Here is a 23,169-nt window from a genome sequence, read left to right on the forward strand (position 1 = left end):
ACTGACTAGCACCTGACCCACTGACTAGCACCTGACCCACTGACTAGCACCTGACCCACTGACTAGCACCTGACTAGCACCTGACCCACTGACTAGCACCTGACTAGCACCTGGCCCACTGACTAGCAGCTGACCCACTGACTAGCACCTGACCCACTGACTAGCACCTGACCTACTGACTAGCACCTGACCCACTGACTAGCACCTGACTAGCACCTGACCCACTGACTATCACCTGACCCACTGACTAGCACCTGACCCACTGACTAGCACCTGACCCACTGACTAGCACCTGACTAGCACCTGACCCACTGACTAGCACCTGACCCACTGACTAGCACCTGACTAGCACCTGACTCACTGACTAGCAGCTGACCCACTGACTAGCACCTGACTAGCAGCTGACTAGCACCTGACTAGCAGCTGACCCACTGACTAGCACCTGACCCACTGACTAGCACCTGACCCACTGACTAGCACCTGACCCACTGACTAGCACCTGACCCACTGACTAGCACCTGACTAGCACCTGACTATCACCCGATCCACTGACTAGCACCTGACCCACTGACTAGCACCTGACTAACAGCAGACTAGCACCTGACCCAATGACTAGCACCTGACTAACAGCAGACTAGCACCTGACTAGCAGCTGACCCACTGACTAGCACCTGACCCACTGACTAGCACCTGACCTACTGACTAGCACCTGACCTACTGACTAGCACCTGACCCACTGACTAGCACCTGACTAGCACCTGACCCACTGACTAGCACCTGACTAGCACCTGACCCACTGACTAGCACCTGACTAGCACCTGACCCACTGACTAGCACCTGACCCACTGACTAGCACCTGACTAGCACCTGACCCACTGACTAGCACCTGACCTACTGACTAGCACCTGACCCACTGACTAGCACCTGACCCACTGACTAGCACCTGACCCACTGACTAGCACCTGACCCACTGACTAGCACCTAACCCACTGACTAGCACCTGACCCACTGACTAGCACCTGACCTACTGACTAGCACCTGACCCACTGACTAGCACCTGACCTACTGACTAGCACCTGACCCACTGACTAGCACCTGACCCACTGACTAGCACCTGACTAGCACCTGACCCACTGACTAGCACCTGACCCACTGACTATCACCTGACCCACTGACTAGCACCTGACTAGCACCTGACCCACTGACTAGCACCTGACCCACTGACTAGCACCTGACCCACTGACTAGCACCTGACCCACTGACTAGCACCTGACCCACTGACTAGCACCTGACCCACTGACTAGCACCTGACCCACTGACTAGCACCTGACCCACTGACTAGCACCTGACCTACTGACTAGCACCTGACCCACTGACTAGCACCTGACCCACTGACTAGCACCTGACTAGCACCTGACCCACTGACTAGCACCTGACCCACTGACTAGCACCTGAGTAGCACCTGACCCACTGACTAGCACCTGAGTAGCACCTGACCCACTGACTAGCACCTGAGTAGCACCTGACCCACTGACTAGCACCTGAGTAGCACCTGACCCACTGACTAGCACCTGAGTAGCACCTGACCCACTGACTAGCACCTGACTAGCACCTGACCCACTGACTAGCACCTGACCCACTGACTAGCATCTGACCTACTGACTAGCACCTGACTAGCACCTGAGTAGCACCTGACCCACTGACTAGCACCTGAGTAGCACCCGACCCACTGACTAGCACCTGACCCACTGACTAGCACCTGACTAGCACCCGACCCACTGACTGGCACCTGACTAGCACCTGACCCGCTGACTAGCACCCGACCCACTGACTAGCACCTGACTAGCACCTGACCCACTGACTAGCACCTGACTAGCACCCGACCCACTGACTAGCACCTGACCCACTGACTAGCACCTGACCCACTGACTAGCACCTGACCCACTGACTAGCACCTGACTAGCACCCGACCCACTGACTAGCACCTGACCCACTGACTAGCACCTGACTAGCACCCGACCCACTGACTAGCACCTGACTCACTCACTTCATGACTTCTATGTAGCCCTTGGCAGCGGCCACGTGTAATGCTGTGGCCTTGGTGTTAGGGTGAGGTGTCAGCGTGCCACTTCCTGCCAGCACCGCGTTGGCATCCGCCAGCATCACCCGCTCCTCTTCCCGCCGTGCCATGTCCACGTCAACCCCTAAGAGAGAGGAAGAAGGACACATGCAAAAGATGGGTAACCAGACTACATAATAATCCCTAGTTACCCTGCTTCTAGTATTATAGAACACCCAGACTACATAATAATCCCTAGTTACCCTGCTTCTAGTATTATAGAACACCCAGACTACATAATAATCCCTAGTTACCCAGCTTCTAGTATTATAGAACACCCAGACTACATAATAATCCCTAGTTACCCTGCTTCTAGTATTATAGAACACCCAGACTACATAATAATCCCTAGATACCCTGCTTCTAGTATTATAGAACACCCAGACTACATAATAATCCCTAGTTACCCTGCTTCTAGTATTATAGAACACCCAGACTACATAATAATCCCTAGTTACCCTGCTTCTAGTATTATAGAACACCCAGACTACATAATAATCCCTAGTTACCCTGCTTCTAGTATTATAGAACACCCAGACTACATAATAATCCCTAGTTATCTTGCTTCTAGTATTACAGAACACCCAGACTACATAATAATCCCTAGTTACCCTGCTTCTAGTATTATAGAACACCCAGACGACATAATAATCCCTAGTTACCCTGATTCTAGTATTATAGAACACCCAGACTACATAATAATCCCTAGTTACCCTGCTTCTAGTATTATAGAACACCCAGACTACATAATAATCCCTAGTTACCCTGCTTCTAGTAATATAGAACATCCAGACTACATAATAATCCCTAGTTACCCTGCTTCTAGTATTATAGAAAACCCAGACGACATAATAATCCCTAGTTACACTGATTATAGTATTATAGAACACCCAGACTACATAATAATCCCTAGTTACCCTGCTTCTAGTATTATAGAACACCCAGACTACATAATAATCCCTAGTTACCCTGCTTCTAGTATTATAGAACACCCAGACTACATAATAATCCCTAGTTACCCTGCTTCTAGTATTATAGAACACCCAGACTACATAATAATCCCTAGTTACCCTGCTTCTAGTATTATAGAACACCCAGACTACATAATAATCTCTAGTTACCCTGATCCTAGTATTATAGAACACCCAGACTACATAATAATCCCTAGTTACCCTACTTCTAGTATTATAGAACACCCAGACTACATAATAATCCCTAGTTACCCTGCTTCTAGTATTATAGAACACCCAGACTACATATTAATCCCTAGTTACCCTGCTTCTAGTATTATAGAACACCCAGACTACATAATAATCCCTAGTTACCCTGCTTCTAGTATTATAGAACACCCAGACTACATAATAATCCCTAGTTACACTGCTTCTAGTACTATAGAACACCCAGACTACATAATAATCCCTAGTTACACTGCTTCTAGTATTATAGAACACCCAGACTACATAATAATCCCTAGTTACCCTGCTTCTAGTATTATAGAACACCCAGACTACATAATAATCCCTAGCTACCCTGCTTCTAGTATTATAGAACACCCAGACTACATAATATTCCCTAGTTACCCTGCTTCTAGTATTATAGAACACCCAGACTACATAATAATCCCTAGTTACCCTGCTTCTAGTATTATAGAACACCCAGACGACATAATAATCCCTAGTTACCCTGTTTCTAGTATTATAGAACACCCAGACTACATAATAATCCCTAGTTACCCTGCTTCTAGTATTATAGAACACCCAGACTACATAATAATCCCTAGTTACCCTGCTTCTAGTATTATAGACCACCCAGACTACATAATAATCCCTAGTTACCATGCTTCTAGTATTATAGAACACCCAGACTACATAATAATCCCTAGTTACCTTGCTTCTAGTATTATAGAACACCCAGACTACATAATAATCCCTAGTTACCTTGCTTCTAGTATTATAGAACACCCAGACTACATAATAATCCCTAGTTACCCTGCTTCTAGTATTATAGAACACCCAGACTACATAATAATGCCTAGTTACCCTGCTTCTAGTATTATAGAACACCCAGACTACATAATAATCCCTAGTTACGCTGCTTCTAGTATTATAGAACACCCAGACTACATAATAATCCCTAGTTAGACTGATTATAGAACACCCAGACTACATAATAATCCCTAGTTACCCTGCTTCTAGTATTATAGAACACCCAGACTACATAATAATCCCTAGTTACCCTGCTTGTAGTATTATAGAACACCCAGACTACATAATAATCCCCATTTACCCTGCTTCTAGTATTATACAACACCCAGACTACATAATAATCCCAATTTACACTGCTTCTAGTATTATACAACACCCAGACTACATAATAATCCCTAGTTACCCTGCTTCTAGTATTATAGAACACCCAGACTACATAATAATCCCTAGTTACCCTGCTTCTAGTATTATAGAACACCCAGACTACATAATAATCCCTAGTTGCCCTGGTTCTAGTATTATAGAACACCCAGACTACATAATAATCCCTAGTTACCCTGCTTCTAGTATTATACAACACCCAGACTACATAATAATCCCTAGTTACCCTGCTTCTAGTATTATAGAACACCCAGTCTACATAATAATCCCTAGTTACCTTGCTTCTAGTATTATAGAACACCCAGACTACATAATAATCCCTAGTTACCCTGCTTCTAGTATTATAGAACATCCAGACTACATAATAATCCCTAGTTACCCTGCTTCTAGTATTATAGAACACCCAGACGACATAATAATCCCTAGTTAGACTGATTATAGTATTATAGAACACCCAGACTACATAATAATCCCTATTTACCCTGCTTCTAGTATTATAGAACACCCAGACTACATAATAATCCCTAGTTACCCTGCTTCTAGTATTATACAACACCCAGACTACATAATAATCCCTAGTTACCCTGCTTCTAGTATTATAGAACACCCAGACTACATAATAATCCCTAGTTACCCTGGTTCTAGTATTATAGAACACCCAGACGACATAATAAACCCTAGTTACCCTGATTCTAGTATTATAGAACACCCAGACTACATAATAATCCCTAGTTACCCTACTTCTAGTATTATAGAACACCCAGACTACATAATAATCCCTAGTTACCTTGCTTCTAGTATTATAGAACACCCAGACTACATAATAATCCCTAGTTACCCTGCTTCTAGTATTATAGAACACCCAGACTACATAATAATCCCTAGTTACCCTGCTTCTAGTATTATACAACACCCAGACTACATAATAATCCCTATTTACCCTGCTTCTAGTATTATAGAACACCCAGACGACATAATAATCCCTAGTTACACTGATTATAGTATTATAGAACACCCAGACTACATAATAATCCCTAGTTACCCTGCTTCTAGTATTATAGAACACCCAGACTACATAATAATCCCTAGTTACCCTGCTTCTAGTATTATAGAACACCCAGACTACATAATAATCCCTAGTTACCCTGCTTCTAGTATTATACAACACCCAGACTACATAATAATCCCTAGTTACCCTGGTTCTAGTATTATAGAACACCCAGACGACATAATAATCCCTAGTTACCCTGATTTTAGTATTATAGAACACCCAGACTACATAATAATCCCTAGTTACCCTGCTTCTAGTATTATAGAACACCCAGACTACATAATAATCTCTAGTTACCCTGCTTCTAGTATTATAGAACACCCAGACTACATAATAATCCCTAGTTACCCTGCTTCTAATATTATAGAACACCCAGACTTCATAATAATCCCTAGTTACCCTGCTTCTAGTATTATAGAACAACCAGACTACATAATAATCCCTAGTTACCCTGCTTCTAGTATTATAGAACACCCAAACTACATAATAATCCCTAGTTACCCTGCTTCTAGTATTATAGAACAGCCAGACTACATAATAATCCCTAGTTACCCTGGTTCTAGTATTATAGAACACCCAGACTACATAATAATCTCTAGTTACCCTGCTTCTAGTATTATAGAACACCCAGACTACATAATAATCCCTAGTTACCCATCTTCTAGTATTATAGAACACCCAGACTACATAATAATCCCTAGTTACCCTGCTTCTAGTATTATAGAACACCCAGACTACATAATAATCCCCATTTACCCTGCTTCTAGTATTATAGAACACCCACACTACATAATAATCCCTAGTTACCCTGCTTCTAGTATTATAGAACACCCAGACTACATAATAATCCCCATTTACCCTGCTTCTAGTATTATAGAACACCCAGACTACATAATAATCCCTAGTTACCCTGCTTCTAGTATTATAGAACACCCAGACTACATAATAATCCCTAGTTACCATGCTTCTAGTATTATAGAACACCCAGACTACATAATAATCCCTAGTTACCCTGCTTCTAGTATTATAGAACACCCAGACTACATAATAATCCCTAGTTACCCTGCTTCTAGTATTATAGAACATCCAGACTACATAATAATCCCTAGTTACACTGCTTCTAGTATTATAGAACACCCAGACTACATAATAATCCCTAGTTACACTGCTTCTAGTATTATAGAACACCCAGACTACATAATAATCTCTAGTTACCCTGCTTCTAGTATTATAGAACACCCAGACTACATAATAATCTCTAGTTACCCTGCTTCTAGTATTATAGAACACCCAGACTACATAATAATCTCTAGTTACCCTGGTTCTAGTATTATAGAACACCCAGACTACATAATAATCTCTAGTTACCCTGCTTCTAGTATTATAGAACACCCAGACTACATAATAATCCCTAGTTACCCTGCTTCTAGTATTATAGAACACCCAGACTACATAATAATCCCTAGTTACCCTGCTTCTAGTATTATAGAACATCCAGACTACATAATAATCCCTAGTTACCCTGCTTCTAGTATTATAGAACACCCAGACTACATAATAATCCCTAGTTACCCTGCTTCTAGTATTATAGAACACCCAGACTACATAATAATCCCTAGTTACCCTGCTTCTAGTATTATAGAACACCCAGACTACATAATATTCCATAGTTACCCTGCTTCTAGTATTATAGAACACCCAGACTACATAATAATCCCTAGTTACCCTGCTTCTAGTATTATAGAACACCCAGACTACATAATAATCTCTAGTTACCCTGCTTCTAGTATTATAGAACACCCAGACTACATAATAATCTCTAGTTACCCTGCTTCTAGTATTATAGAACACCCAGACTACATAATAATCCCTAGTTACCCTGCTTCTAGTATTATAGAACACCCAGACTACATAATAATCCCTAGTTACCCTGGTTCTAGTATTATAGAACACCCAGACTACATAATAATCTCTAGTTACCCTGCTTCTAGTATTATAGAACACCTAGACTACATAATAATCCCTAGTTACCCTGCTTCTAGTATTATAGAACACCCAGACTACATAATAATCCCTAGTTACCCTGCTTCTAGTATTATAGAACATCCAGACTACATAATAATCCCTAGTTACCATGCTTCTAGTATTATAGAACACCCAGACTACATAATAATCTCTAGTTACCCTGCTTCTAGTATTATAGAACACCCAGACTACATAATAATCCCTAGTTACCCTGCTTCTAGTATTATAGAACACCCAGACTACATAATAATCTCTAGTTACCCTGCTTCTAGTATTATAGAACACCCAGACTACATAATAATCCCTAGTTACCCTGCTTCTAGTATTATAGAACACCCAGACTACATAATAATCCCTAGTTACCCTGCTTCTAGTATTATAGAACATCCAGACTACATAATAATCCCTAGTTACCATGCTTCTAGTATTATAGAACACCCAGACTACATAATAATCCCTAGTTACACTGCTTCTAGTATTATAGAACACCCAGACTACATAATAATCCCTAGTTACCCTGCTTCTAGTATTATAGAACACCCAGACTACATAATAATCCCTAGTTACCCTGCTTCTAGTATTATAGAACACCCAGACTACATAATAATCCCTAGTTACCCTGCTTCTAGTATTATAGAACATCCAGACTACATAATAATCCCTAGTTACACTGCTTCTAGTATTATAGAACACCCAGACTACATAATAATCCCTAGTTACACTGCTTCTAGTATTATAGAACACCCAGACTACATAATAATCCCTAGTTACCCTGCTTCTAGGTCTCTCCCTACGTTAATATGGGTCATTGTGTTAATACCCTGTTTCCTGATCTCTCCCTTCAGCAGTCTCTCCATAGCATCCTCAGTGGCCACATCCAGAGGAAGCTGTCCTTCACTGTTCACCGCCCCCACACGTGCACCGTGCTCTATCAGATACCTGCAACATAGACACACATGTAATGGTTCCTACACACACAACATAATGGTTCCTACACACACAACATAATGGTTCCTACACACACACACACAACATAATGGTTCCTACACACACACACACACACACACACACACACACACACACACACACACACACACAACATAATGGTGCCTACACACACACACACACAACATAATGGTGCCTATACACACACACACACACACACACACACACACACACACACACACACACACAACATAATGGTGCCTACACACACACACACACACACACACACAACATAATGGTGCCTACACACACACACAACATAATGGTGCCTATACACACACACACACACACAACATAATGGTGCCTACACACACACACACACACACACACACACACACACACACACACACACACACACACACACACACACACACACACACACACACACACAATGGTGCCTACACACACACACAACATAATGGTGCCTACACACACACACACACACACACACACACACACACACACACACACACACACACACACACACACACACACACAACATAATGGTGCCTACACACACACACACAACATAATGGTGCCTACACACACAACATAATGGTGCCTACACACACACACACAACATAATGGTGCCTACACACACAACATAATGGTGCCTACACACACACACACAACATAATGGTGCCTACACACACACACACACACACACACACACACACACACACACACAATGGTGCCTACACACACACACAACATAATGGTGCCTACACACACACACACACACACACACACACACACACACACACACACACACACAACATAATGGTGCCTACACACACACACACACAACATAATGGTGCCTACACACACACACACACACACACACACACACACACACACACACACACACAACATAATGGTGCCTACACACACACACACAACATAATGGTGCCTACACACACAACATAATGGTTCCTACACACACAACATAATGGTTCCTACACACACACACACAACATAATGGTGCCTACACACACACACACACACAACATAATGGTGCCTACACACACACACACACACACACAACATAATGGTGCCTACACACACACACACACACACAACATAATGGTGCCTACACACACACACACACACACACACACAACATAATGGTGCCTACACACACACACACACACACAACATAATGGTGCCTACACACACACACACACACACAACATAATGGTGCCTACACACACACACACACAACATAATGGTGCCTACACACACACACACACAACATAATGGTGCCTACACACACACACACACAACATAATGGTGCCTACACACACACACAACATAATGGTGCCTACACACACACACAACATAATGGTGCCTACACACACACACACACAACATAATGGTTCCTACACACAACATAACGGTTCCTACACACACACACACACACAACATAATGGTTCCTACACACACCACATCAATATAAATGTATTGTACAGTGCAGTGGTTCATCCTGGTCCCAAGGAGTGCACATTTACCACGACACACCTGATTCCACTGATCATGGCTTGTTTATCGTTTACTCCATGTGTAACTCTGTGTTGTTGTTTACTCCATGTGTAACTCTGTGTTGTTGTCTGTTCACACTGCTTTGCTTTATCTTGGCCAGGTCGCAGTTATAAATGAGAACTTGTTCTCAACTAACCTACCTGGTTAAATAAAGGTGAAATAAACAATAAATAAATAGAATTCAAAGGTTTGATGATGAGTTGATTAGTTGAATCAGGTGTGCAACCCCTTTGGGGTCCTCAGGACCAGGATGTAGAACCAGTAGTATAGTGGAACAGTGTAATATTAAATAGACAGAGGACCCACTTGGTGATCTGTATGAACCCACAGGAGGCAGCAGCGTGGAGGGGGGTCCACCCCTCGTTATCCCCCCGGTTCACATCACTCCCACTCTCCACCAGGAACTGGACCATCTCTGCATTCTCATCTATACACGCCTGGAGACCACAGGAAACACATTGGAAGGTGAGAGGCGTGAGAGAGAGAGAACAGGAAACACAATGGAAGGTGAGAGATGTGAGAGAGGACAGGAAACACATTGGAAGGTGAGAGATGTGAGAGAGAGGACAGGAAACACATTAGAAGGTGAGAGATGAGAGAGAGGACAGGAAACACATTGGAAGGTGAGAGATGTGAGAGAGAGGACAGGAAACACATTGGAAGGTGAGAGATGTGAGAGAGAGAGGACAGGAAACACATTAGAAGGTGAGAGATGTGAGAGAGAGGACAGGAAACACATTAGAAGGTGAGAGATGTGAGAGAGAGGACAGGAAACACATTGGAAGGTGAGAGATGTGAGAGAGAGGACAGGAAACACATTGGAAGGTGAGAGATGTGAGAGAGAGGACAGGAAACACATTGGAAGGTGAGAGATGTGAGAGAGAGAGGACAGGAAACACATTAGAAGGTGAGAGATGTGAGAGAGAGGACAGGAAACACATTGGAAGGTGAGAGATGTGAGAGAGAGAGGACAGGAAACACATTAGAAGGTGAGAGATGTGAGAGAGAGGACAGGAAACACATTAGAAGGTGAGAGATGTGAGAGAGAGGACAGGAAACACATTGGAAGGTGAGAGATGTGAGAGAGAGAGGACAGGAAACACATTAGAAGGTGAGAGATGTGAGAGAGAGAGGACAGGAAACACATTAGAAGGTGAGAGATGTGAGAGAGAGAACAGGAAACACATTAGAAGGTGAGAGATGTGAGAGAGAGGACAGGAAACACATTGGAAGGTGAGAGATGTGAGAGAGAGGACAGGAAACACATTAGAAGGTGAGAGATGTGAGAGAGAGAACAGGAAACACATTAGAAGGTGAGAGATGTGAGAGAGAGATCAGGAAACACATTAGAAGGTGAGAGATGTGAGAGAGAGGACAGGAAACACATTGGAAGGTGAGAGATGTGAGAGAGAGAACAGGAAACACATTAGAAGGTGAGAGATGTGAGAGAGAGAACAGGAAACACATTGGAAGGTGAGAGATGTGAGAGAGAGGACAGGAAACACATTAGAAGGTGAGAGATGTGAGAGAGAGAACAGGAAACACATTAGAAGGTGAGAGATGTGAGAGAGAGGACAGGAAACACATTGGAAGGTGAGAGATGTGAGAGAGGGGACAGGAAACACATTAGAAGGTGAGAGATGTGAGAGAGAGAACAGGAAACACATTAGAAGGTGAGAGATGTGAGAGAGAGGACAGGAAACACATTAGAAGGTGAGAGATGTGAGAGAGAGAGGACAGGAAACACATTAGAAGGTGAGAGATGTGAGAGAGAGAACAGGAAACACATTAGAAGGTGAGAGATGTGAGAGAGAGGACAGGAAACACATTGGAAGGTGAGAGATGTGAGAGAGAGGACAGGAAACACATTAGAAGGTGAGAGATGTGAGAGAGAGAACAGGAAACACATTAGAAGGTGAGAGATGTGAGAGAGAGATCAGGAAACACATTAGAAGGTGAGAGATGTGAGAGAGAGGACAGGAAACACATTGGAAGGTGAGAGATGTGAGAGAGAGAACAGGAAACACATTAGAAGGTGAGAGATGTGAGAGAGAGGACAGGAAACACATTGGAAGGTGAGAGATGTGAGAGAGAGGACAGGAAACACATTAGAAGGTGAGAGATGTGAGAGAGAGAACAGGAAACACATTAGAAGGTGAGAGATGTGAGAGAGAGGACAGGAAACACATTGGAAGGTGAGAGATGTGAGAGAGGGGACAGGAAACACATTAGAAGGTGAGAGATGTGAGAGAGAGAACAGGAAACACATTAGAAGGTGAGAGATGTGAGAGAGAGGACAGGAAACACATTAGAAGGTGAGAGGTGAGAGAGAGAGGACAGGAAACACATTGGAAGGTGAGAGATGTGAGAGAGAGGACAGGAAACACATTGGAAGGTGAGAGATGTGAGAGAGAACAGGAAACACATTAGAAGGTGAGAGATGTGAGAGAGAGGACAGGAAACACATTAGAAGGTGAGAGATGTGAGAGAGAGGACAGGAAACACATTGGAAGGTGAGAGATGTGAGAGAGAGAGAACAGGAAACACATTAGAAGGTGAGAGATGTGAGTGAGAGAACAGGAAACACATTAGAAGGTGAGAGATGTGAGAGAGAGGACAGGAAACACATTGGAAGGTGAGAGATGTGAGAGAGAGGACAGGAAACACATTAGAAGGTGAGAGATGTGAGAGAGAGAACAGGAAACACATTAGAAGGTGAGAGATGTGAGAGAGAGAGGACAGGAAACACATTAGAAGGTGAGAGATGTGAGAGAGAGGACAGGAAACACATTAGAAGGTGAGAGATGTGAGAGAGAGGACAGGAAACACATTAGAAGGTGAGAGGTGTGAGAGAGGACAGGAAACACATTGGAAGGTGAGAGATGAGAGAGAGGACAGGAAACACATTGGAAGGTGAGAGATGTGAGAACAGGAAACACATTGGAAGGTGAGAGATGTGAGAGAGAGAGGACAGGAAACACCTTGGAAGGTGAGAGATGTGAGAGAGAGGACAGGAAACACATTGGAAGGTGAGATGTGAGAGAGAGAGGACAGGAAACACATTGAAAGGTGAGAGATGTGAGAGAGAGAACAGGAAACACATTGGAAGGTGAGAGATGTGAGAGAGAGGACAGGAAACACATTGGAAGGTGAGAGATGTGAGAGAGAGAGGACAGGAAACACATTAGAAGGTGAGAGATGAGAGAGAGAGGACAGGAAACACATTGGAAGGTGAGAGATGTGAGAGAGAGAACAGGAAACACATTGGAAGGTGAGAGATGTGAGAGAGAGGACAGGAAACACATTGGAAGGTGAGAGATGAGAGAGAGAGGACAGGAAACACATTAGAAGGTGAGAGATGAGAGAGAGAGGACAGGAAACACATTGGAAGGTGAGAGATGTGAGAGAGAGGACAGGAAACACATTGGAAGGTGAGAGATGAGAGAGAGGACAGGAAACACATTGAAAGGTGAGAGATGTGAGAGAGAGAACAGGAAACACATTGGAAGGTGAGAGATGTGAGAGTGTGGACAGGAAACACATTGGAAGGTGAGAGATGTGAGAGAGAGAGGACAGGAAACACATTGAAAGGTGAGAGATGTGAGAGAGAGAACAGGAAACACATTGGAAGGTGAGAGATGTGAGAGAGAGGACAGGAAACACATTGGAAGGTGAGAGATGTGAGAGAGAGAGGACAGGAAACACATTAGAAGGTGAGAGATGAGAGAGAGAGGACAGGAAACACATTGGAAGGTGAGAGATGTGAGAGAGAGGACAGGAAACACATTGGAAGGTGAGAGGCGTGAGAGAGAGAGGACAGGAAACACATTAGAAGGTGAGAGATGAGAGAGAGGACAGGAAACACATTGGAAGGTGAGAGATGTGAGAGAGAGGACAGGAAACACATTAGAAGGTGAGAGATGAGAGAGAGGACAGGAAACACATTGGAAGGTGAGAGATGTGAGAGAGAGGACAGGAAACACATTGGAAGGTGAGAGGCGTGAGAGAGAGAGGACAGGAAACACATTGGAAGGTGAGAGATGTGAGAGAGAGAGAACAGGAAACACATTGGAAGGTGAGAGATGTGAGAGAGAGGACAGGAAACACATTAGAAGGTGAGATGTGAGAGAGAGGACAGGAAACACATTAGAAGGTGAGAGGTGTGAGAGAGAGAGGACAGGAAACACATTGGAAGGTGAGATGTGAGAGAGAGGACAGGAAACACATTGGAAGGTGAGAGATGTGAGAGAGAGGACAGGAAACACATTGGAAGGTGAGAGATGTGAGAGAGAGGACAGGAAACACATTAGAAGGTGAGAGATGTGAGAGAGAGGACAGGAAACACATTAGAAGGTGAGATGTGAGAGAGAGGACAGGAAACACATTAGAAGGTGAGATGTGAGAGAGAGGACAGGAAACACATTAGAAGGTGAGAGATGTGAGAGAGAGGACAGGAAACACATTGGAAGGTGAGAGATGTGAGAGAGAGGACAGGAAACACATTAGAAGGTGAGAGATGTGATAGAGAGGACAGGAAACACATTAGAAGGTGAGAGATGTGAGAGAGAGAACAGGAAACACATTAGAAGGTGAGAGATGTGAGAGAGAGAACAGGAAACACATTAGAAGGTGAGAGATGTGAGAGAGAGGACAGGAAACACATTGGAAGGTGAGAGATGTGAGAGAGAGAGGACAGGAAACACATTAGAAGGTGAGAGATGTGAGAGAGAGAACAGGAAACACATTAGAAGGTGAGAGATGTGAGAGAGAGATCAGGAAACACATTAGAAGGTGAGAGATGTGAGAGAGAGGACAGGAAACACATTGGAAGGTGAGAGATGTGAGAGAGAGAACAGGAAACACATTAGAAGGTGAGAGATGTGAGAGAGAGGACAGGAAACACATTGGAAGGTGAGAGATGTGAGAGAGAGGACAGGAAACACATTAGAAGGTGAGAGATGTGAGAGAGAGAACAGGAAACACATTAGAAGGTGAGAGATGTGAGAGAGAGGACAGGAAACACATTGGAAGGTGAGAGATGTGAGAGAGAGGACAGGAAACACATTAGAAGGTGAGAGATGTGAGAGAGAGAACAGGAAACACATTAGAAGGTGAGAGATGTGAGAGAGAGGACAGGAAACACATTAGAAGGTGAGAGGTGAGAGAGAGAGGACAGGAAACACATTGGAAGGTGAGAGATGTGAGAGAGAGGACAGGAAACACATTGGAAGGTGAGAGATGTGAGAGAGAACAGGAAACACATTAGAAGGTGAGAGATGTGAGAGAGAGGACAGGAAACACATTAGAAGGTGAGAGATGTGAGAGAGAGGACAGGAAACACATTGGAAGGTGAGAGATGTGAGAGAGAGAGAACAGGAAACACATTAGAAGGTGAGAGATGTGAGTGAGAGAACAGGAAACACATTAGAAGGTGAGAGATGTGAGAGAGAGGACAGGAAACACATTGGAAGGTGAGAGATGTGAGAGAGAGAACAGGAAACACATTAGAAGGTGAGAGATGTGAGAGAGAGAACAGGAAACACATTAGAAGGTGAGAGATGTGAGAGAGAGAGGACAGGAAACACATTAGAAGGTGAGAGATGTGAGAGAGAGGACAGGAAACACATTAGAAGGTGAGAGATGTGAGAGAGAGGACAGGAAACACATTAGAAGGTGAGAGGTGTGAGAGAGGACAGGAAACACATTGGAAGGTGAGAGATGAGAGAGAGGACAGGAAACACATTGGAAGGTGAGAGATGTGAGAACAGGAAACACATTGGAAGGTGAGAGATGTGAGAGAGAGAGGACAGGAAACACATTGGAAGGTGAGAGATGTGAGAGAGAGGACAGGAAACACATTGGAAGGTGAGATGTGAGAGAGAGAGGACAGGAAACACATTGGAAGGTGAGAGATGTGAGAGAGAGAACAGGAAACACATTGGAAGGTGAGAGATGTGAGAGAGAGGACAGGAAACACATTGGAAGGTGAGAGATGTGAGAGAGAGAGGACAGGAAACACATTAGAAGGTGAGAGATGAGAGAGAGAGGACAGGAAACACATTGGAAGGTGAGAGATGTGAGAGAGAGGACAGGAAACACATTGGAAGGTGAGAGATGAGAGAGAGGACAGGAAACACATTGAAAGGTGAGAGATGTGAGAGAGAGAACAGGAAACACATTGGAAGGTGAGAGATGTGAGAGAGAGGACAGGAAACACATTGGAAGGTGAGAGATGTGAGAGAGAGAGGACAGGAAACACATTGAAAGGTGAGAGATGTGAGAGAGAGAACAGGAAACACATTGGAAGGTGAGAGATGTGAGAGAGAGGACAGGAAACACATTGGAAGGTGAGAGATGTGAGAGAGAGAGGACAGGAAACACATTAGAAGGTGAGAGATGAGAGAGAGAGGACAGGAAACACATTGGAATGTGAGAGATGTGAGAGAGAGGACAGGAAACACATTGGAAGGTGAGAGGCGTGAGAGAGAGAGGACAGGAAACACATTAGAAGGTGAGAGATGAGAGAGAGGACAGGAAACACATTGGAAGGTGAGAGATGTGAGAGAGAGGACAGGAAACACATTAGAAGGTGAGAGATGAGAGAGAGGACAGGAAACACATTGGAAGGTGAGAGATGTGAGAGAGAGGACAGGAAACACATTGGAAGGTGAGAGGCGTGAGAGAGAGAGGACAGGAAACACATTGGAAGGTGAGAGATGTGAGAGAGAGAGAACAGGAAACACATTGGAAGGTGAGAGATGTGAGAGAGAGGACAGGAAACACATTAGAAGGTGAGATGTGAGAGAGAGGACAGGAAACACATTAGAAGGTGAGAGGTGTGAGAGAGAGAGGACAGGAAACACATTGGAAGGTGAGATGTGAGAGAGAGGACAGGAAACACATTGGAAGGTGAGAGATGTGAGAGAGAGGACAGGAAACACATTGGAAGGTGAGAGATGTGAGAGAGAGGACAGGAAACACATTAGAAGGTGAGAGATGTGAGAGAGAGGACAGGAAACACATTAGAAGGTGAGATGTGAGAGAGAGGACAGGAAACACATTAGAAGGTGAGATGTGAGAGAGAGGACAGGAAACACATTAGAAGGTGAGAGATGTGAGAGAGAGGACAGGAAACACATTGGAAGGTGAGAGATGTGAGAGAGAACAGGAAACACATTGGAAGGTGAGATGTGAGAGAGAGAGGACAGGAAACACATTGGAAGGTGAGAGATGTGAGAGAGAGGACAGGAAACACATTGGAAGGTGAGAGATGTGAGAGAGAGGACAGGAAACACATTGGAAGGTGAGAGATGTGAGAGAGAGAGGACAGGAAACACATTGGAAGGTGAGAGATGTGAGAGAGAGAGAACAGGAAACACATTGGAAGGTGAGAGATGTGAGAGAGAGGACAGGAAACACATTAGAAGGTGAGATGTGAGAGAGAGAGGACAGGAAACACATTGGAAGGTGAGATGTGAGAGAGAGAGAACAGGAAACACATTGGAAGGTGAGAGATGTGAGAGAGAGGACAGGAAACACATTGGAAGGTGAGAGATGTGAGAGAGAGGACAGGAAACACATTGGAAGGTGAGAGATGTGAGAGAGAGGACAGGAAACACATTAGAAGGTGAGAGATGTGAGAGAGGACAGGAAACACATTGGAAGGTGAGAGATGTGAGAGAGAGAGGACAGGAAACACATTAGAAGGTGAGAGATGTGAGAGAGAGGACAGGAAACACATTAGAAGGTGAGAGATGTGAGAGAGAGGACAGGAAACACATTGGAAGGTGAGAGATGTGAGAGAGAGGACAGGAAACACATTGGAAGGTGAGAGGCGTGAGAGAGAGAGGACAGGAAACACATTGGAAGGTGAGAGATGTGAGAGAGAGGACAGGAAACACATTAGAAGGTGAGATGTGAGAGAGAGGACAGGAAACACATTAGAAGGTGAGAGGTGTGAGAGAGAGAGGACAGGAAACACATTGGAAGGTGAGATGTGAGAGAGAGGACAGGAAACACATTGGAAGGTGAGAGATGTGAGAGAGAGGACAGGAAACACATTGGAAGGTGAGAGATGTGAGAGAGAGGACAGGAAACACATTAGAAGGTGAGAGATGTGAGAGAGAGGACAGGAAACACATTAGAAGGTGAGATGTGAGAGAGAGGACAGGAAACACATTAGAAGGTGAGATGTGAGAGAGAGGACAGGAAACACATTAGAAGGTGAGAGATGTGAGAGAGAGGACAGGAAACACATTGGAAGGTGAGAGATGTGAGAGAGAGAACAGGAAACACATTGGAAGGTGAGATGTGAGAGAGAGAGGACAGGAAACACATTGGAAGGTGAGAGATGTGAGAGAGAGGACAGGAAACACATTGGAAGGTGAGAGATGTGAGAGAGAGGACAGGAAACACATTGGAAGGTGAGAGATGTGAGAGAGAGAGGACAGGAAACACATTGGAAGGTGAGAGATGTGAGAGAGAGAGAACAGGAAACACATTGGAAGGTGAGAGATGTGAGAGAGAGGACAGGAAACACATTAGAAGGTGAGATGTGAGAGAGAGAGGACAGGAAACACATTGGAAGGTGAGATGTGAGAGAGAGAGAACAGGAAACACATTGGAAGGTGAGAGATGTGAGAGAGAGGACAGGAAACACATTGGAAGGTGAGAGATGTGAGAGAGAGGACAGGAAACACATTGGAAGGTGAGAGATGTGAGAGAGAGAGGACAGGAAACACATTAGAAGGTGAGAGATGTGAGAGAGAGGACAGGAAACACATTGGAAGGTGAGAGATGTGAGAGAGAGAGGACAGGAAACACATTAGAAGGTGAGAGATGTGAGAGAGGACAGGAAACACATTGGAAGGTGAGAGATGTGAGAGAGAGAGGACAGGAAACACATTAGAAGGTGAGAGATGTGAGAGAGAGGACAGGAAACACATTAGAAGGTGAGAGATGTGAGAGAGAGGACAGGAAACACATTGGAAGGTGAGAGATGTGAGAGAGAGGACAGGAAACACATTGGAAGGTGAGAGATGTGAGAGAGAGGACAGGAAACACATTGGAAGGTGAGAGATGTGAGAGAGAGAGGACAGGAAACACATTAGAAGGTGAGAGATGTGAGAGAGAGGACAGGAAACACATTGGAAGGTGAGAGATGTGAGAGAGAGAGGACAGGAAACACATTAGAAGGTGAGAGATGTGAGAGAGAGGACAGGAAACACATTAGAAGGTGAGAGATGTGAGAGAGAGGACAGGAAACACATTGGAAGGTGAGAGATGTGAGAGAGAGGACAGGAAACACATTAGAAGGTGAGAGATGTGAGAGAGAGGACAGGAAACACATTAGAAGGTGAGAGATGTGAGAGAGAGAACAGGAAACACATTAGAAGGTGAGAGATGTGAGAGAGAGGACAGGAAACACATTAGAAGGTGAGAGATGTGAGAGAGAGAACAGGAAACACATTAGAAGGTGAGAGATGTGAGAGAGAGGACAGGAAACACATTAGAAGGTGAGAGATGTGAGAGAGAGAACAGGAAACACATTAGAAGGTGAGAGATGTGAGAGAGAGAACAGGAAACACATTAGAATGTGAGAGATGTGAGAGAGAGGACAGGAAACACATTAGAAGGTGAGAGATGTGAGAGAGAGAACAGGAAACACATTAGAAGGTGAGAGATGTGAGAGAGAGAACAGGAAACACATTAGAAGGTGAGAGATGTGAGAGAGAGAACAGGAAACACATTAGAAGGTGAGAGATGTGAGAGAGAGAACAGGAAACACATTAGAAGGTGAGAGATGTGAGAGAGAGGACAGGAAACACATTGGAAGGTGAGAGATGTGAGAGAGAGAACAGGAAACACATTAGAAGGTGAGAGATGTGAGAGAGAGAGGACAGGAAACACATTGGAAGGTGAGAGATGAGAGAGAGAGGACAGGAAACACATTGGAAGGTGAGAGATGTGAGAGAGAGAGGACAGGAAACACATTGGAAGGTGAGAGATGTGAGAGAGAGGACAGGAAACACATTAGAAGGTGAGAGATGTGAGAGAGAGAACAGGAAACACATTAGAAGGTGAGAGATGTGAGAGAGAGGACAGGAAACACATTGGAAGGTGAGAGATGTGAGAGAGAGAACAGGAAACACATTAGAAGGTGAGAGATGTGAGAGAGAGAACAGGAAACACATTAGAAGGTGAGAGATGTGAGAGAGAGGACAGGAAACACATTGGAAGGTGAGAGATGTGAGAGAGAGGACAGGAAACACATTAGAAGGTGAGAGATGTGAGAGAGAGAACAGGAAACACATTAGAAGGTGAGAGATGTGAGAGAGAGAGGACAGGAAACACATTGGAAGGTGAGAGATGTGAGAGAGAGAGAACAGGAAACACATTAGAAGGTGAGAGATGTGAGTGAGAGAACAGGAAACACATTAGAAGGTGAGAGATGTGAGAGAGAGGACAGGAAACACATTGGAAGGTGAGAGATGTGAGAGAGAGGACAGGAAACACATTAGAAGGTGAGAGATGTGAGAGAGAGAACAGGAAACACATTAGAAGGTGAGAGATGTGAGAGAGAGAGGACAGGAAACACATTAGAAGGTGAGAGATGTGAGAGAGAGGACAGGAAACACATTGGAAGGTGAGAGATGTGAGAGAGAGGACAGGAAACACATTGGAAGGTGAGAGATGTGAGAGAGAGGACAGGAAACACATTAGAAGGTGAGAGATGTGAGAGAGAGGACAGGAAACACATTGGAAGGTGAGAGATGTGAGAGAGAGGACAGGAAACACATTAGAAGGTGAGAGATGTGAGAGAGAGGACAGGAAACACATTGGAAGGTGAGATGTGAGAGAGAGGACAGGAAACACATTAGAAGGTGAGAGATGTGAGAGAGAGAACAGGAAACACATTAGAAGGTGAGAGATGTGAGAGAGAGAGGACAGGAAACACATTAGAAGGTGAGAGATGTGAGAGAGAGGACAGGAAACACATTGGAAGGTGAGAGATGTGAGAGAGAGAACAGGAAACACATTGGAAGGTGAGAGATGTGAGAGAGAGGACAGGAAACACATTAGAAGGTGAGAGATGTGAGAGAGAGAACAGGAAACACATTAGAAGGTGAGAGATGTGAGAGAGAGAACAGGAAACACATTAGAAGGTGAGAGATGTGAGGACAGGAAACACATTGGAAGGTGAGAGATGAGAGAGAGAGGACAGGAAACACATTGGAAGGTGAGAGATGTGAGAGAGAGAGGACAGGAAACACATTGGAAGGTGAGAGATGTGAGAGAGAGGACAGGAAACACATTAGAAGGTGAGAGGCGTGAGAGAGAGAGGACAGGAAACACATTGGAAGGTGAGAGATGTGAGAGAGAGAGGACAGGAAACACATTGGAAGGTGAGAGATGTGAGTGACCTTGATCATAAATCAAGTTTTAAAAGCGATGAGTTTTGGGTCTAATGAGACCTTCATCAGACGACACGTGATCAAACGGCGAATCTTTACACATTGATTAAAACATTTGAACTCGACCTAGAGAACAGAGACGAGTCAGAGATGAGGTTGTGGTTTCAATGGCTAGATGGATTACACGGTGCCAGCAACACCGGGCTTTTGGGTTTAATTACCCATATGGACCATAGAATAAATACAGTCACTGTCAATGTTGACTGTTCCGTCCAACATAAAAGCATCTGCTAAATAACCATATTTGTTATTCTGGACAACTTTGGACGATGTAAGGCAACAAGAGGTGTTTATGTTCTATTTACAACTCAATTCTGCCCACTTGATTAGTAACACACTCCTTAATAATTAACTTTGGGTTGGGAGCTAATAAAAATCTAGATGCTTCTAAAACCTGGGGTATCTGTCTGTCTCTAAAGGGCCTGGAGTGTCTGTCTGTCTGTCTGTCTGTCTGTCTGTCTGTCTGTCTGTCTGTCTGTCTGTCTGTCTGTCTGTCTGTCTGTCTGTCTGTCTGTCTGTCTGTCTGTCTAAGGGCCTGTGATTAGTAGGTAGACAAAAGAGTATGTTTAGGTACTAGTTTAGGATTTGATTTAGGGGTTGCAGGGTACTAGGTTAGGATTTGATTTAGGGGTTGCAGGGTACTAGGTTAGGATTTGATTTAGGGGTTGCAGGGTACTAGGTTAGGATTTGATTTAGGGGTTGCAGGGTACTAGGTTAGGATTTGATTTAGGGGTTGCAGGGTACTAGGTTAGGATTTGATTTAGGGGTTGCAGGGTACTAGTTTAGGATTTGATTTAGGGGTTGCAGGGTACTAGTTTAGGATTTGATTTAGGGGTTGCAGGGTACTAGGTTAGGATTTGATTTAGGGGTTGCAGGGTACTAGTTTAGGATTTGATTTAGGGGTTGCAGGGTACTAGTTTAGGATTTGATTTAGGGGTTGCAGGGTACTAGGTTAGGATTTGATTTAGGGGTTGCAGGGTACTAGGTTAGGATTTGATTTAGGGGTTGCAGGGTACTAGGTTAGGATTTGATTTAGGGGTTGCAGGGTACTAGGTTAGGATTTGATTTAGGGGTTGCAGGGTACTAGCTTAGGATTTGATTTAGGGGTTGCAGGGTACTAGCTTAGGATTTGATTTAGGGGTTGCAGGGTACTAGCTTAGGATTTGATTTAGGGGTTGCGAAGGTACTAGCTTAGGATTTGATTTAGGGGTTGCAGGGTACTAGCTTAGGATTTGATTTAGGGGTTGCAGGGTACTAGGTTAGGATTTGATTTAGGGGTTGCAGGGTACTAGTTTAGGATTTGATTTAGGGGTTGCAGGGTACTAGCTTAGGATTTGATTTAGGGGTTGCAGGGTACTAGCTTAGGATTTGATTTAGGGGTTGCAGGGTACTAGCTTAGGATTTGATTTAGGGGTTGCAGGGTACTAGCTTAGGATTTGATTTAGGGGTTGCAGGGTACTAGGTTAGGATTTGATTTAGGGGTTGCAGGGTACTAGCTTAGGATTTGATTTAGGGGTTGCAGGGTACTAGCTTAGGATTTGATTTAGGGGTTGCAGGGTACTAGCTTAGGATTTGATTTAGGGGTTGCAG

General features: G+C 44.2%; 1 protein-coding gene across 2 annotated transcripts in view; it reads right to left on the reverse strand.

Moving 5' to 3' along the window:
* The window catches only part of zmp:0000001167 (protein phosphatase 1 regulatory subunit 12A), a 68,556-nt gene that overhangs the window by 37,572 nt on the left and 7,815 nt on the right, over positions 1 to 23,169 (reverse strand). For both annotated transcript variants that reach the window (XM_055933023.1, XM_055933024.1), the window contains 3 exons: positions 10,412 to 10,542; positions 8,382 to 8,500; positions 2,048 to 2,204 (listed from right to left, as the gene is read on the reverse strand). In XM_055933023.1, coding sequence (XP_055788998.1) covers positions 2,048 to 2,204; positions 8,382 to 8,500; positions 10,412 to 10,542 — 407 coding nt within the window. The remainder of the gene's footprint in view (positions 1 to 2,047; positions 2,205 to 8,381; positions 8,501 to 10,411; positions 10,543 to 23,169) is intronic.

Source organism: Salvelinus fontinalis, chromosome 9, assembly GCF_029448725.1.
Source record: "Salvelinus fontinalis isolate EN_2023a chromosome 9, ASM2944872v1, whole genome shotgun sequence".
Lineage (NCBI taxonomy): Eukaryota > Metazoa > Chordata > Actinopteri > Salmoniformes > Salmonidae > Salvelinus > Salvelinus fontinalis.